General features: G+C 42.4%; 1 protein-coding gene across 1 annotated transcript in view; it reads left to right on the top strand.

The window, feature by feature from the left end:
• The window catches only part of FREM2 (FRAS1 related extracellular matrix 2), a 152,552-nt gene extending 147,258 nt beyond the window's left edge, over positions 1-5,294 (top strand). The window contains exons 22-24 of the mRNA XM_061434721.1: positions 1,020-1,207; positions 1,421-1,567; positions 3,747-5,294. Coding sequence (XP_061290705.1) covers positions 1,020-1,207; positions 1,421-1,567; positions 3,747-4,259 — 848 coding nt within the window. The 3' untranslated portion in view covers positions 4,260-5,294. The remainder of the gene's footprint in view (positions 1-1,019; positions 1,208-1,420; positions 1,568-3,746) is intronic.
• Positions 5,295-16,880: the final 11,586 nt, after the last annotated feature.

Below are 16,880 nucleotides of genomic sequence, written 5' to 3'. Positions count from 1 at the left end.
TTGCCATGAAGTGATGGGACTGGATGCCATGATGTTCATTTTCTGAATGTTGATCTTAAAGCCAACTTTTTCACTCTCCTCTTTCACTTTCATCAAGAGGCTTTTGAGTTCCTCTTCACTTTCTGCCATAAGGGTAGTGTCATCTGCATATCTGAGGCTATTGGTATTTCTGCCAGCAATCTTGATTCCAGCTTGTGCTTCATCCAGCCCAGCGTTTCTCATGATGTACTCTGCATATAAGTTAAATAAGCAGGGTGACAATATACAGCCTTGACGTACTTCTTTTCCTATTTGGAACCAGTCTGTTGTTCCATGTCCAGTTCTAACTGTTGCTTCCTGACCTGCATGTAGGTTTCTCAAGAGGCAGGTCAGGTGGTCTGGTATGCCCATCTCTTTCAGAATTTTCCACAGTTTACTGTGTGTTGCACACACTCAATATTTCATACACCCAAGTACATGAGAATGTAGCTCATGGGTTAGGATTGTGTCTGTCTTGTTTAGTGATATATTCCCAGAACCTAGCAAAATGCCTAGTACACACAGTAGGTGTTCAGTAGTGGCCGTGAAATAGATGAGGAAATACCAGGGAGTTTCATTAAACCCTCCTTTAAAAGCAAACAAAGCTAATTTGGCTTTGTTTGGTGTTTTCATTTTTGTGTTATCCTATAATGATTTTCCTACATCTTGCCAACTAATAATGTATTGTGTAAACTGGACTTAAACTACAACGGGATGTTATGAATGTTAAGTTATGAGCCATGCCTCAAGGTTATTTCCACTGGCATGTAAAGGTCAATAAATCTTCAGTACTTGTGGTCATCTGCCAAGTGGTCCTATCTGAGGCCTGGGAGTGGACGAGACCCTGAAGCTCATGCAGACAGTCCTTCAACATTTGATACCAGATTAGAAAGAGAAGGGAATATTATTGTTATTGTCATTATTGTCATAAACTGTTTGCTGCTTCACAGAGACACACCATATCCCTTAATAGAAAGGACATTGCCACATGTCTGTTGCAGGTGATATCATTTATGGTCGGGTCATGGTGGATCCAGTCCAGAATCTAGGTGATTCCTTTTACTGCAGCATTGAAAAGGTGTTTCTGTGCACCGGGGCTGACGGCTACGTTCCCAAGTACAATCCAACGAACGCAGAATACGGCTGCTTGGCTGATTCACCTTCACTCTTATATAGATTTAAAATTGTGGTAAGTGCTCTGACCCAAACAATGCACCAGATTAGACAGTCAAAGTTAATTGTTTCTGTCTTCTATTTTAAAACAAAAGCATCTTTTAAAAATGAAACCAAATGGTGATCTTTTATGGGAAAGGGTACTTGCACAAAACTAATAGGAAAACCTCCTGTGTTTGCAAACGTTGACATTATCCACAGCAATCCTCGTTTTCCTTATTGCCTAAAGGACAAAGCTCAACCAGAGACACAAGCCACCAGCTTTGGAAATGTCCTGTTTAATGCCAAACTGGCAGTGGATGACCCTGAAGCTATCCTCTTAGTGAATCAGCCTGGATCTGATGGATTTAAAGTCGACTCAACACCACTCTTTCAGGTGAGCCAGAAACAAGGTTCTTTACAATAGCTGTGCAATCACATGCCAGCCACTTAATATTGGAATGCCTCAGACATTTCCCAGATAAGAGGCAGTAATTGCCGTATTGTGTAGAGTTCACGTGAACTTTGAGTAAGATAATGCATGTAAACCGCTCTGGACCGTCCTGAGTGCATCATGCTGCTGCTGCTGCTGCTGCTGCTGCTGCGTCACTTCAGTCTTGTCCGACTCTGTGCGACCCCATAGATGGCAGCCCACCAGGCTCCTCTGTCCCTGGGATTCTCCAGGCAAGAACACTGGAGTGGGTTGCCATTTCCTTCTGTAATGCATGAAAGTGAAAAGTGAAAGTGAAGTCGCTCAGTCGTGCCCAACTCTTAGCGACCCCATGGACTGCAGCCTACCAGGCTCCTCCGCCCATGGGATTTTCCAGGCAAGAGTACTAGAGTGAGGTGCCATTGCCTTCTCCGAGTGCATCATGAACATTCCATAAACGTTAGCTATTATTATGTTTATCAATATATTCATCATATTTTATGTCTATATGTAATGAAGACCCTTATTCAGCCCAGAGTATAAATCTAAACCTGTTGGTTAGGAACTCTGGTGGTCTTCTTCAAAATCTCCTTTCATTTGACTTTTTATGACTATCTTTATTAGAGTGATCTTAAATGAACAGCTGGACTCAGAAAAACAATTGTGCACAGCACAGAAATCTCCATTCTTCATAGACCAAAATAAGAAGAGCTAACCTAGAGACGGAAGGTAGAAAGATACCCAGGAGACCATAACATTGAGCAGACAAATGAGACAAATTCAGAGATGTGTTCATATTGTGAATCCTTGGGGTAGCAAGTGCATCTTTCAGGATGTTTACTGAAAATTGACTAAATAGGATGGGCTGGAGAAATATATTACCCTTATTCCACTAAGGGTTTCTCTTGTGGCTCAGCTGGTAAAGAATTCACCTGCAATGCTAAAGACCTGTCCATGGGTTAGGAAGATCCCCCGGAGAAGGGAAAGACTACCCACTCCAGTGTTCTGGCCTGGAGAATTGAATGAACTCTATAGTTCATGGGGTTGCAAAGAGTTGGACACGACTGAGCAACTCTCACTTCACTATTTTGCTAAAGAGGGAATTTAAGGAAGCATGTCTGTTATCCTGAATCTTTTCAAATAGGAAGTCAAAGTATGATTTTTTAAAAATATTTACTTGTTAATTTATGTATTTGACTGTGCCAGGTCTTAACTGTAGCAAGCAGGATCTTTAGTTCCAGCATGTGAACTCTGAGTTGCAGCATGCAGGATCTAGCTCCTGGACCAGGGACTCAACTCAGGCCCCTGCATTGGGAGCACATAAACTGAGCCACCAGGACCAGGACCACCAGGGAAATCCTGACTTTTTGTTTGTTTGTTTTTATTGTTAGCCCTCAAAGCATTTGACCTGAAGTCAAATCCTGAAGTCTTTGAAGAACCTTCTTTTCACAGACCCTGAAAAAAGCAGAAAAAGTTTTCTATGGCCTTATATGTAAATACACAGTGTGTCTACACTAGAAAAAGAGTTCTGAGCTTCAGAAAGTCTTACCTCTAGCCCTGCCTCTGATTCTAACTAGTTCAATGATATTGGGCAAGTCACTTAACTGCTATGTATTCTCATTTGCTCATTTTTAAACTGTTTTTAATTGTTAAATTTTTATATGTTTTTAAAGGTTACTCTCTCATTTACCGGTATTAATATTACAAGATATTGGCTCTATCTCCATGTCATACAGTACATCCTTATTGCCTATCTTGCATCCAATAGTTTTTTCATCTCCCACTTCCCAATCCTTATGTTGACCCTCCCCTCTGCTGGTAACCACTCATTTATTCATTTATTCTCTGTGTCTGTGTCACTCATTTTTTAAGTGAATACGTTAGACTGTGTGGTCTGGAGTTCTCTGCAGCCCTGACAGATATTTACCTGCACATGTTCCCTTAAGAGTTGCACAGAGTATTTTACAGAGTGCTTTACACAAAGCCTTGCACAGACTACACATATAGCGATATTAAATATATTAATTCTGCAGACTAAATTAAATGATTATTCATGATCTCTGTTATGAATTTCTCTTGCAGAGAGTTGTGAATTTTTAGATTGCCCTAGGATTAAATTTTCTAATGAGTAGAATTGTGTTTCTAGGTTGCTCTGGGTCGAGAATGGTACGTACACACCATCTACACAGTAAGATCGAAAGACAGTGCCAACCGAGGCATTGGCAAACGCAGCGTGGAGTACCGGTACCACTCTTTGGTGGGTCAAGGGAAGCCCCAGGCAGCTACCAAGAGCCGGAAGAAGAGGGAGATCAGAAGCAGCCCTCCGCTGGCGTGGGAAATCGGGGCTGAGAACAACCGGGGAACGAACATCCAGCACGTCGCCCTGGACCGCAGCAGCAGGAAGCAGATCCTTCATGGGAGGGTTTCCCCTGACGGCGTCCTCCCCCGGGAGCTCAACAGTCCCAGCTCTGAGGTCAGCCTGCTCACGGTGGTGGGGGGCGTCGTGGTGGGACTCCTGGCCGTCATCCTCACTGCCGTCGCGGTGAGGATGCACCAGGGCAAGAAGGGTGCCAGGAGGAAGGACACACCCAAGGACCCCAGCAGCCGTGAGCCCATGATGCCCTCGGTAAGCCACCACAGCGACAGCTCAGAGGTTTGATGGCTGCAGGGGAAACCCAGCCTTTTCCTCCAGTGCCCAAGAAAAGACAATCAAAACCAACCCAGTGCTTCTGTTGACAGCAGAGAATTGGGGACTTCTGTGACAAAGCTGCTCAGAGGACCTGCCTGTACTAGTGAACATTGACTGGCATTCTGTCTACTCATTCAGGCATCAGAGGACACCTTCAGACCGTAGACCACATCTTTCCTCTTGCCCAGAAGGCATCAAGTGCATATCCAGGTGTACACAGAGCCATGGTAGGCGGCGACGAATGTACTCACCTTAGGCATTTTCTCTACGCAGTGGAGATGAACCTGGTGCTCACAGACTCCTTCAGAAACTTAACAGGAGTCTCTTGTTGCTATGTTGGTGTGAATCTTGAAGGTGCAATTATCACACTGTTTATTCATTACATAACATTTTAGTACTCGAAAGGTTTTCATCAGTAGTCTTGAAGAATGATAAACACATTGTTTATGGTGACAAGTTTTCTAATAGGCGAAGACAGCATGGAATTATGACCAAGGGTAGCTCAACCCACAAATCACCTTTTTTTCCTACTTGAGAGGGAGTGGAAGGAAAGATAGAGGGCAAGTAGCTCAGCCACTTGCATTTGCTTTGTTCCTCATCTTCGTCGGATCCTGCTTGTTTCATTTGCTTATTTAATTTTAAATTAAACCAAAGAATATGTTGAGTCTGGAGAAGATGGTTGAAGAGAGACTGCTCTGTTTGGGTACATAGTAAGAAATAGTAGAGTTCTTGTGTGATAATATACCTTATTGGTGCTCATTTGTGGGACATGAGAAGGATGGTGACAGTTTGATGATGAAGAAATGCCATAGAGTTAGATCCGCATTTACAAGACAATGTTCTCGAAGAACTGAGCCTAGATGTTTGCAGTATTTAACCCATAAATGATAAGGAGAAATGTCATTATGATGGTGAAGGGAGAAAGTGGTATTTATTAATATAATATGTTTAACCAAAGTGCCTCTTACGTATACTTTATAGAATAAAAGAACATTTTGACAATGACACATGAGGTTAACCCTCGCAATAGCATTACACAATGAGGTCCTAAATGTAAATTGTCCAGAAGGCATTTTATTAGCTTCCTAAGCAGCACCTGGTCCAAACAATGGGAATCCCTTCAACCGTCATTCCAGAGATGATCTTAGAGATGGCCAGCATCACTGATCATATTCTTCTTCTTCTTTTTTTGGCCATGCCACAAGGCATGCAAGATCTTACTTCCCCAACCAAGGATCAAACCTGTGCCCCCTGCAGTGGAAGCTCAGAGTTCTAACCACTGGACCACCAGGGAATCACCAATCATATTCTTCTTTGATCAAAGAAAAAAGCTTCAGCTCTCTGACATCTTCAGTTCTGTGAAATGAACTGCATTGCAGTCCATCTCAGTATCTAAAAATACTGTTTCCAGGGTTAAAAACCAAGGAACTTGAGTGAGCTTATTTGAAAAGCCTCCTATTGTCTTTCTGAGAAATGTGGTTTCACCAAATAGCGGAATTTTCAGTTGATAAGTCAGTAGTTTAGTGACCAATCTTCCAAAAGTTAGTACATGTATTTCAAGCAGAAATAGGTCAGCAGGAAAAGAACCTGACCTAAAGACTCCCTCTCAAGTGCTGTCTGGGATTCCCTCTCATGCCTAGGTATAATCTGGCCAAGCTGGACATTCTGGTGGACTGGAGATTTTTAGAAGGTCAATGACTCAGTCAGTAAAGAAACCGCCTGCAATGCAGGAGATGCAGGTTCAATCCCTGGGTTGGGTAGATCCTCTGGAGCAGGGCATGGCAATCCACTTGCCTGGGAAGTCCCATGGACAGAGGAGGCTGGTGGGCTGCAGTCCGTGGGTGGCAAAGAGTCAGACACGGCTGACTAATACAGTCACAGCGGCCTCCTCGGGTCATTCAGGCACTTTCAAGCTGGTGTCTGTGAGCCCCAGTCATTTCACTTCACTGGAGAAAAGAAGTGACATTGGTGCTGGGAGAGAGGCCAGAAGTGGGGGCAGCCCTGAACTTGACAGTCAAAGTCTTTTAAAGAATAGGGTAGACTGTAGTCTTCTTGCACTGGGGAATACATAAATGTCACCTACAACTCCAGTGTAGGAGGTCCACGGGAGGACTTCTATACACAGAAAGTACTGTATGACCCAGGAGATCACTTATCAAATAAACATTAATACTTTCTTAATGATCACTTTCCCTTTTATTTTGCTTTCTGGTAGATGCTTAGCGACTTCTTTGGCTACCTCGTGACTTGCATAAGAATGGGCATTTCTTTAGCAACTTTAAATAGCGTGTGGACTTTTTTTACAACTTAGCATTGGATTCAGTTTTATGGAAACTTAGAGCAAGTACTCTCAATTGACTTTATATTATGTTTTATTAAGATGCTCTGAGCCTGATTGTCAAACAGCCTTGGGGGTTTCTATCACTGACTATGTTATCAGGCAAGCGTCATTACAAGAAGGCTATTGTAAACCTTTGGGCCAGGCTGGTTTTATACCAAATTTCTCTCTACAATGAGTTGTTCTGGTGAGATGACTGGATAAATTGGAGAGCTCACGTAATATAGAAAATGCCCTTTCTAGAAAAATCTCTTCCTCTCTGCCCATCTCCTTCTCTATTTCCCTTTCTCTTCTTCCTTCCCCATGGGGGTGGAGGGAAAAGAGCCTATGGGAAATAGGCAGGTATAGCTTTCTTAAGTATGAACTACTTGGACTTCTGCATCATTTGTTAATATATGTATACTTAATATGTGATTTAATAGATGTCTAATCATTAAAAACTCTTTAGTGGAAAAAAAAAGGCATCAGACATATGCTTTTCTGTACAGTAAGACAGACCCTTATAGAATAGTTTCAATATTCTAGTTTTAGAGAATCATTCTAGTAAAATAAATTCCCATATATACATAAAATAAATACCTAAAATAAATTCCCATAGAGGACAGGGTGTAAGCAGTAATCACTCCTTAGATCTCAGTAGCTTCTGACTCCAACAAAACAAGGTCTGTTGACATTGCATAGGAAACACAAAACTCAATATTAAGCATTAACTGCTCACCTGACATATGAACCATGAAACATTAAAATGCATATGGTTTTATTTATTTCAGTTCGTTCCCTCAGTTAATGTTTACTCAATGTTCCTCTAGGATTAGCCCAAGCTACTGTTCGTACCCTGGGGCAGGTTACCATCAAATGTGGCTGTTTCTTTGGACTGAAGGGATCAAGATTTGCATTTGTCTCCCTCTTGGATGAAGAAGACACTAAGCCTATCTGTGAACTATAGTTTAACAACCTCTCTCCACAGGAGCAGAGGAGTCAGCTCCTCTCCATCTAAAGAACCCCACATGTTATGGATCATTCTGAACACAGATCTAACACCAAATATTTCAAATAAGAAATTTGATGGAATCATCCTTTACACAACTGTGCAGAGAAAGCATGTTGCAGAGAGCTGGGTCGCTGAGTCGAGGCCCACTCTTTGTGACCCCATGGACTGTAGCCCGCCAGGCTCCTCCATCCATGGAATTTCCCAGGCCAGAATACTGGAGTGGGTTGCCAGTTCCTTCTCCAGGGGATCTTCCTGACCCAGAGCCTGAACCCCCCATCTCGCATTGGCAGGCAAATTCTTTACCACTGAGGCACCAGGGAAGCCCCAGTAATGTGGGAGGCCCGGCGTATTTTTTCTTCTTCATGGAAGATAGGCCTACTTTATTCCAAGGATGTGGTGTAACAGCTAAGCTCTTCTGGTTCTTTAACATCAACCGCATGTCCTAAAGTCGCACGCTGTGATTCACACAAGCATCACGATTTGCGAATGATATGAAGAAAGGCCACTAGTAATCCGCTGCCATTCTATTGCAGAGTGTTTGTGACAAGAGGATTGACTCTGGGCTCAATGCCAAGGGATTCAGTTCTGGAAGCAATCAAGAGCCTCTTTATCAATTGACATACACTCGTATTATTTTCCAGGCAGTCCACTTCACAAGTTTAGTTATCCTTCCTGTCAGGACCTTCCAAGTACTGTTGCTCCTGCAGTAACTCCAGCGGAGTGGCCACTTCCTTCACCAGGATTCCCAACCCAGGGATTAGACTCCTGATGCTCGAGGGATTGGTGGCACTGCAGGCAGATTTTTAACCATCTGAGCCACCAGCCTACTCACCAACTCCAAAGTCAATTTTCAAAATGAAAACAGAACTGAGTAAAAACCACAGAGAGCCCTTCCTCAGACAAATTGGTGCTAGGGGTTAAAATAGCCCCAGCCTGAGAAATGTTAGGGTAACAATAACAGTGAAATGGAATGACATCTAGATTTTAAGAGTTGGGAATTTGATTTCAGCTACTGCTTTGAAAATATCTATTTAGGATTAACTTAGAAATCAATGTTATACTTTAATAGGAAAAAGAAAAGAAATATTTTTAAAGATGCAAATAATTTACAAATTAGAATTTACATAATTATACTAATTTGAAAGCCAGAATATTATGGATCTTTGAAACTTTCATTTTTTTTCTAGCCATGATAGCAATAATAAAAGGATGGAAACAGGTGTCTTCACTGACCATATGGCAAATTAATAGAACACACATGCTCAACAGCCCAACTTGTCAAGGCTTTAAAAAGTATAATTTGGCCAGAAACTATAAATACTACTCTTAACACACACACGGAGGCTCACATGCATTAAAAAAAAAAAAATCACACTTCTAGGAAATAATGACCCGAAAACCATAGTTTTAACTGGAATTGCCCATTATGAAGACTTTCAAGGTCAACACAATGCTCATTTGTAAAAACAGACCATAGTGGGAGTTTCTTTGATACTAATTCAAAGGTTAATGTGTTTCCTTAAGAGATCGTTTCCCTAGAACTGATTCAAGTATTATTAATACATAGTTGGACTGTGAAGAAAGCTGAGTGCCGAAGAATTGATGCTTTTGAACTGTGGTGTTGAAGAAGACTCTTGAGAGTCCCTTGGACTGCAAGGAGATCCAACCAGTCCACTCTGAAGGAGATCAGCCCTGGATTTCTTTGGAAGGAATGGTGCTAAAGCTGCCAGTTTGGGCACCAGCACTGCGGGGACCTCATGCGAAAGAGCTGGGAGGGATCTGGTGGCAGGAAGGGGGACGACAGAGGATGAGATGGCTGGATGGCATCACCGACTCGATGGACATGAGTCTGAATGAACTCCAGGAGTTGGTGATGGACAGGGAGGCCTGGCGTGCTTCGATTCATGGGATCGCAGAGTCGGACACGACTGAGCGACTGAACTGAACTGAACTGAATGACATAGGTTTCTAGTTTCTTCTTAGAAACTATCCATATGTTCAAGGTAACCGTGTTTAATTCTCTCTGTTTCCATATCCTTCGATATTAAGAACATAGTACTTTGAGATTTTGGTAGTTATTTTGATAAGAGATTCTAAAACAGAAATGCATGATATTTTCCCACAGTTTTTACTAAAAAGATTACAAAGAAACCTTTAAAATAGGGAAAGAAAGCTGATTCTTTTAGAACTAAAGTTGATAAACAATATAGACTAATGTGAGACTTTGTTTTCATGGAAGAAAAATGAGAATGTTGAACTTACAAACTTTTAAACAAGAAAGGTGTTTTTTTTCCCTTTCCTGTCTTTCAAGTGCATTTGCTTTCTGTTCCTTAATATTTGTTTATATTGTTTTCAATATTGTGTTTTGCTAAAGAACAAATTCGACAACATCAAAAACTACTGCTCTAGCAACGACATCTACTTTCACTTTGTTTTCTTTCCGTTTTCCCTCCTTTATGTCCTTGTTTCTCTTGTGGGCTTGTTTTTTACCCTCTCTGAGATCTGTCGTTTTTTCAGTAGTGCTTCCCTTTTAGTTTTGAAACTGTTACTGTTTTCACTAAATCGTTAGTGTTCTCAGTCATCTGAAAGCTGGCAAGTGAGCACAGGGCTTGTGTAGTGTCCCTTCTTTAGAAAACGTTAAGGCTTTTGGATGAAGGAGGAGAAAAGAACTTCCTGCAAAAGATCAAAGGCATCATATTGAATAATGTGATGACAATCTGTGTCTTGATTTTTCTCTCAGTGGAGATTCAACATTGACATTTAAAATGTAAAAAACATCCCTTTAAGAATTTAATTGAGCAAGAATAAAAGGTCAGAGATCACAAGATGAGGTTGTTTTGGATGATGGAATACCTTGGAATGAAATGAATGGCCAGAAACTTTGTTGAAATGTTAACACTGTTGAAGTATTTAAAATTACAGTCGTCAAATGCACAAAACTCCTTTACTGCTGCCCAGATGTGGCTTCCACTGAGTACATGATTGTTTAGACACTCTCAGTGAATGTCTGCTACAGACATTTATTTTTTCTGATGTTTGAGTGATCCTGTAACAGGAAATCTCAGTACTGTAGCTAAAAAGAAGAAGGAAGAAAAGAGAAACGTAAACTTTAAAAACTAATATTAAAAACAAAGACCATTATAATAAAAATCACTTAAAATATGAGAAGATAATTATTAGTCAGACTAAAAGAAAATTTCTGTAAGGGCCCACATTAAGCACATTACAAAAAGAATACAAAGCAGAGTCTTTGTGGCTTTAGGAATTCAAGCTTTTGGCAAGATATTTTTTAAGTCCATTTGTCTATACAAAAAACTTTATCCTGGACAAAGAATTGTGTGCTTTATAATCATTTTAAGTGCCTGCTTGTGTATCAAGTGCCCTCCAAAACACTCGAAAAATTTATATTTATCTAGCCCCCGAGTGACATAACGGTGTGTAATAGAATTATTTGAGAACTTAATAGCCTTTGTGATTTTTCCCATGGGAATTCTTCACACAGAGTCTAGGTTTATTTTTTCTATTTACTAAGGCACTGCATATTTGCTGGATATTGAAGTTTATCCCTGGGAATTCAATTATGCAAACAATTTGGAGTTATTCAGTCTTAAGTCCATGTCTAAATGAATTCTTGCTCCCCTTGTGTTTTATAACTGCACCTGTTTTCCTTTACAACATATCACATGTTGAATATAAATAAAACCCGTATAAACATAAAGTGTTCAAACGGCTAAGTTATTGGGGTGTATTCTATACCTTTTAGCCACACAAAAATCACGGGATCCCTGTAGTCGGCAATGACTGGCAGTTGTTTTCCATTCTGATTCTATAGCCTTGAGCATCTGTAGGTTTTCACCCTGGGACCTACAGGTCTGTCTACCCCATGACTTCCTTAATGCTGGTGGTGAAATACTGCTGCTCCTCAGGGTCTTAGCACCTGCCTACCCATTGTAACAGGTGCAGACACGGCCAGAGAGCTGCCAGGGCAATGGATATTTAGAGACAACAACATACTTAAGTGACTAACATTTCACGGGGTGGGGCCATGGCAGATGAGAGGGAAGGTTGACTAGACCTGGCTAAGCTGCACTGGTGAAGATGAACCAACTCATCTGATCTGTTGCCAAGGGTCTTTACTGCCAAGGAGATTAGTCACTTCTTTGCAAAGTTAACCTAAGTTAATGGGCTTCCATGGTGCCTTGGTGCAAAGAATCCATCTGCCAATGCAGGAGACTCAGGTTCTATCCTTGGGTTGGCAAGCTCCCCTGGAGTAAGAAATGGCTACCCACTCCAGAATTCTGGCTGGGAAAATCCCAGGAACAGAGGAGAATGGTGGGCTACAGTCCACAGGGTCGCAGAGTCAGACAAGACTTAGCAACTAAACAACAGCAACAAACCTAAGTCAGTAATCTCGTTTGGTTTATTTTAATATCATTTGATTATTTTAAATCAGTCATTTATTAATTTTACATTAGTTTGTATTTATTTTATTTTTGTTGTTGTTGACCACACTGCAGGATCTTAGTTTCCTTGACCAGGGATTGAACCCGCACCCTTGGCAGTGAAAGCACAGAATCTTAACCACTGGACCACCAGGGAATTCCCTAATATTTTAATGCCAAAAGGAAACAAAAAGACAGCCCTTTATTGGTACTGAAGTAGTGAAAGTGAAAGTCACTCAGCCATGTCGGACTATTTTGTGACCCCGTGACTATACAGTCCACAGAATTCTCCAGGCCAGAATACTGGAGTAGGTAGCCTTTCCCTTCTCCAGGGGATCTTTCCAACCCAGGGATTGAACCCAGGTCTCCTGCATTGCAGGCGAATTCTTTACCAGCTGAGCCACAAGGGAAGCCCAAGAATACTGGAGTGGGTAGCCTATCCCTTCTCCAGCGGATCTTCCCAACCCAGGGATTGAACCAGGGTCTCTTGCATTGCAGGTGGATTCTTTACCAACTGAGCTATCAGGGAAGCCCTGCTATTGAAGAATTACCCCCTAAAATGGGCAAAATACACAGAATTATTGGAGCTGGGGGGACGGGAAACTCCTGTGTCAAAGTTCTCCCAACACTTCCAAGAGTCAGGGGAGAAAAAGTTGTGTTTTAGCAGAAAGGTTGTGATCAGCAACAGAGATATGTGGATGGATTGGTCAGTCCCCGCCACAGAAGAAAAAGAAGGTCTGTGTGCTGGAAATTTCCAAGCTGTGAGGGAGAAAGCCTGGCCTTCAAGAGCTTGGGGAATGGAACCAAGAAAGGGAAGACTGACCATCCAGCTCCACGAGGATACTGACAGTTAGAACTAAGATCTCCCTGCCAGAAAGTCACAACCACCCCAAGAGGCGCTCAATTTAAAGGAAACGTCCCCAAGCCAGAATTAGTCAAAGTGGACCTGACTAGAGAAAAAAGCCATCAGGAGATGAGTCAGGCCCATTTGAGCTGACCCTATACAGACTCCTGCCTAACCACCAGCTGCCATATCTTAAATAGAAAGTGAAAGTGCTAGTCTCTCTGCTGCTGCTGCTGCTGAGTCACTTCAGTCACGTCCGACTCTGTGCGACCCCACGGACGGCAGCCCACCAGGCGCCCCGGTCCCTGGGATTCTCCAGGCAAGAACACTGGAGTGGGTTGCCATTTCCTTCTCCATTGCAGGAAAGTGAAATGTGAAAGTGAAGTTGCTCAGTTGTGTCCAACTCTTCGCGACCCCATGGACTGCAGCCTACCAGGCTCCTCCGTCCATGGGATTTTCCAGGCAAGAGTACTGGAGTGGGTTGCCATCGCTCATCTCTTTCAGTTGTGTCCAACTCTTTGCGACCCCATGGACTGTAGCCCACCCCACTCCTCTGTCCATGGGATTCTCCAGGCAAGAATACCGAAGTGGGTTGCCATTCCTTCTCCAGGGGATCTTCCCCACCCAGGGATCAAACCTGGATCTCCTGCATTGCAGGCAGATTCTTTACTCTCTGAGCCACCAGGGAAGCCCAATAAAACTCTTAAATGTAAGTTTTATTATAATTCAGGTATGACAAGGCCAACAGATTAAGAGATAATTGCCATTGAAAAGATACTTATTATACTCAGCTCCCAAAATGAGTGCCAGGGGAGCCACAGTGTCCATCAGGAGGCAAAAGGAGTGAAGGTGAAGTGTAGGCAAGAGCCACTACTGTGGTTTCCATGGGAAGGGATGGATAAGGCAAGTGAACTTGTGTAGGATGAGCTGAACACTGAGCTGAAATTATTAGGTTTGAATCATTTCACTGGGCTCTAGACAGAGTTGTCTCTGCTTACCTAGTGCCTGGCGCTGGGGTGATTGGAGCACATAGATCTGGACCAGAGTGTTAGAGCCAGAGAAAGGAGGCGGGTTGGGTAGGAGCTCTGAATTGCTTGGTTTGCATATGAAAGACACACAGGTCTAGGAATTGGCTAGCCTTCTTGGACTCTATGGCTTCCTTAGTGGCTCAGAAGGTAAGGAATCTGCTGCCTACATTGCAAGAGACATGTGGCTTGATCCCTGAGACAGGAAAGATACCTGAAGGAAGAAATGGCAACCCACTCCAGTATCCTCTCTTGGAGAATTCCATGAACAGAAGACCCTAGTGGGTTCCAGTCCACGGGGTTGCAGAGAGTCAGATGCAACACTTTCACTCGAGTTATAGAGTCAGTTGAATCTACTGAAAAATTTGTAAGTTGTGAATTGTCCAAAAATTATATAAAGCATGATATGGCTTAATGGGGAAAAAACAGGTTAGAAAATCAAAAGTAGAGTGGGATCTCCGTTTCGCATTTATATGCAGATAGTCCCTTACAAATAGCTGTGAAAAGAAGAGAAGCAAAAAGCAAAGGAGAAAAGGAAAGATATAAACATCTGAGTGCAGAGTTCCGAAGAATAGCAAGAAGAGATAAGAAAGCCTTCCTCAGTGATCAATGCAAAGAAATAGAGGAAAACAACAGAATGGGAAAAACTAGAGATCTCTTCAAGAAAATTAGAGATACCAAAGGAACATTTCATGCAAAGATGGGCTCGATAAAGGACAGAAATGGTATGGACCTAACAGAAGCAGAAGATATGAAAAAGAGGTGGCAAGAATACACAGAAGAATTGTACAAAAAAGATCTTCACGACCCAGATAATTACGATGGTGTGATCACTGACCTAGAGCCAGACATCCTGGAATGTGAAGTCAAGTGGGCCTTAGAAAGCATCACTACGAACAAAGCTAGTGGAGGTGATGGAATTCCAGTTGAGCTATCTCAAATCCTGACAGATGATGCTGTGAAAGTGCTGCACTCAATATGCCAGCAAATTTGGAAAACTCAGCAGTGGCCACAGACCTGGAAAAGGTCAGTTTTCATTCCAATCCCAAAGAAAGGCAATGCCAAAGAATGCTCAAACTACCGCACAATTGCACTCATCTCACATGCTAGTAAAGTAATGCTCAAAATTCTCCAAGCCAGGCTTCAGCAATACATGAACTGTGAATTTCCTGATGTTCAAGCTGGTTTGAGAAAAGGCAGAGGAACCAGAGATCAAATCGCCAACATCCATTGGATCACGGAAAAAGCAAGAGAGTTCCAGAAAAACATCTATTTCTGCTTTACTGATTATGCAAAAGCCTTTGACTGTGTGGATCACAATAAACTGTGGAAAATTCTGAAAGAGATGGGAATACCAGACCACCTGACCTGGCTCTTGAGAAATCTGTATGCAGGTCAGGAAGCAACAGTTAGAACTGGACATGGAACAACAGACTGGTTCCAAATAGGAAAAGGAGTACATCAAGGCTGTATATTGTCACCCTGCTTATTTAACTTCTATGCAGAGTACATCATGAGAAACGCTGGGCTGGAAGAAGCACAAGCTGGAATCAAGATTCCTGGCAGAAATCTCAATAACCTCAAATATGCAGATGACACCACCATTATGGCAGAAAGTGAAGAGGAACTAAAAAGCCTCTTGATGAAAGTGAAAGTGGAAAAGTTGGCTTAAAGCTTAACATTCAGAAGGCGAAGATCATGGCATCCGGTCCCATCACTTCATGGGAAATAGATGGGGAAACAGTGGAAACAGTGTCAGATTTTATTTTTCGGGCTCCAAAATCACTGCAGATGGTGACTGCAGCCATGAAATTAAAAGATGCTTACTCCTTGGGAGGAAAGTTATGACCAATCTAGATACTATATTGAAAAGCAGAGACATTACTTTGCCAACAAAGGTCCATCTAGTCAAGGCTATGGTTTTTCCTGTGGTCATGTATGGATGTGAGAGTTGGATTGTGAAGAAGGCTGAGCGCCAAAGAATTGATGCTTTTGAGCTGTGGTGTTGGAGAAGACTCTTGAGAGTCCCTTGGACTGTAAGGAGATCCAACCAGTCCATTCTGAAGGAGATCAGCCCTGGGATTTCTTTAGAAGGACTGATTCTAAAGCTGAAACTCTAGTACTTTGGCCATCTCATGTGAAGAGTTGACTCACTGGAAAAGACTCTGATGCTGGGAGGGATTGAGGGCAGGAGGAGAAGGGGATGACAGAGGATGAGATGGCTGGATAGCATCACTGACTCGATGGATGTGAGTCTGAGTGAACTCTGGGAGTTGGTGATGGACAGAGAGGCCTGGTGTGCTGCGATTCATGAGGTCGCAAAGAGTCGGACATGACTGAGTGACTGAACTGAACTGAACTGAGTCCCTGTGTGTTGAGGGGAGCATGGGGAGGAGATGTGAGTGGAGATGGGGGTAGGTGGAGGGGGAGAAAGTAAGTGTGGGTGTTACACGGGGAGTATGGGTAGAGTGTGAAAAGGAGTTTGAGTGTATGAGGATTTGTGTGCACACGTGTGTGCAAGCTCTGAAGAGTCCTAGACACAGTGGAAAACTATAGTGAGCACCCAGACTTCTAGAACCTAAAAGATTGGAATTGAAGGCAAAAAAGCAATGGAAGGGTTCCATCGCCTCCCCCACTCACCTCTCCCCAGGAAAACTCAATGATATTTAAGAGCAAGAACTTTGGAGGCAGATCTGATTTCCAGTCCCAATCTATCACTCACAGGCTAAGGGACTCTGCATAAGTCATTCAACTTTTTGACACCACTTTCTCCTTTATAATGTAAGAATACTTCTTAGCATCCATGCGGGATGGAACACAGTGTCACACACAGCAGACATTCAATAAAGGGTAACTTTAAAAAATTCTATCCTGTTGCTCAAAATGGCTCCCAAAAGAAAACTGCACCATGGCAACAAAATAATCTCCAAAAAAGCAATTTTTAAAATACA

Source organism: Bos javanicus, chromosome 12 (genome assembly GCF_032452875.1).
Source record: "Bos javanicus breed banteng chromosome 12, ARS-OSU_banteng_1.0, whole genome shotgun sequence".
Classification (NCBI taxonomy): domain Eukaryota; kingdom Metazoa; phylum Chordata; class Mammalia; order Artiodactyla; family Bovidae; genus Bos; species Bos javanicus.
This window is presented reverse-complemented; position numbering and strand designations above follow the sequence as displayed.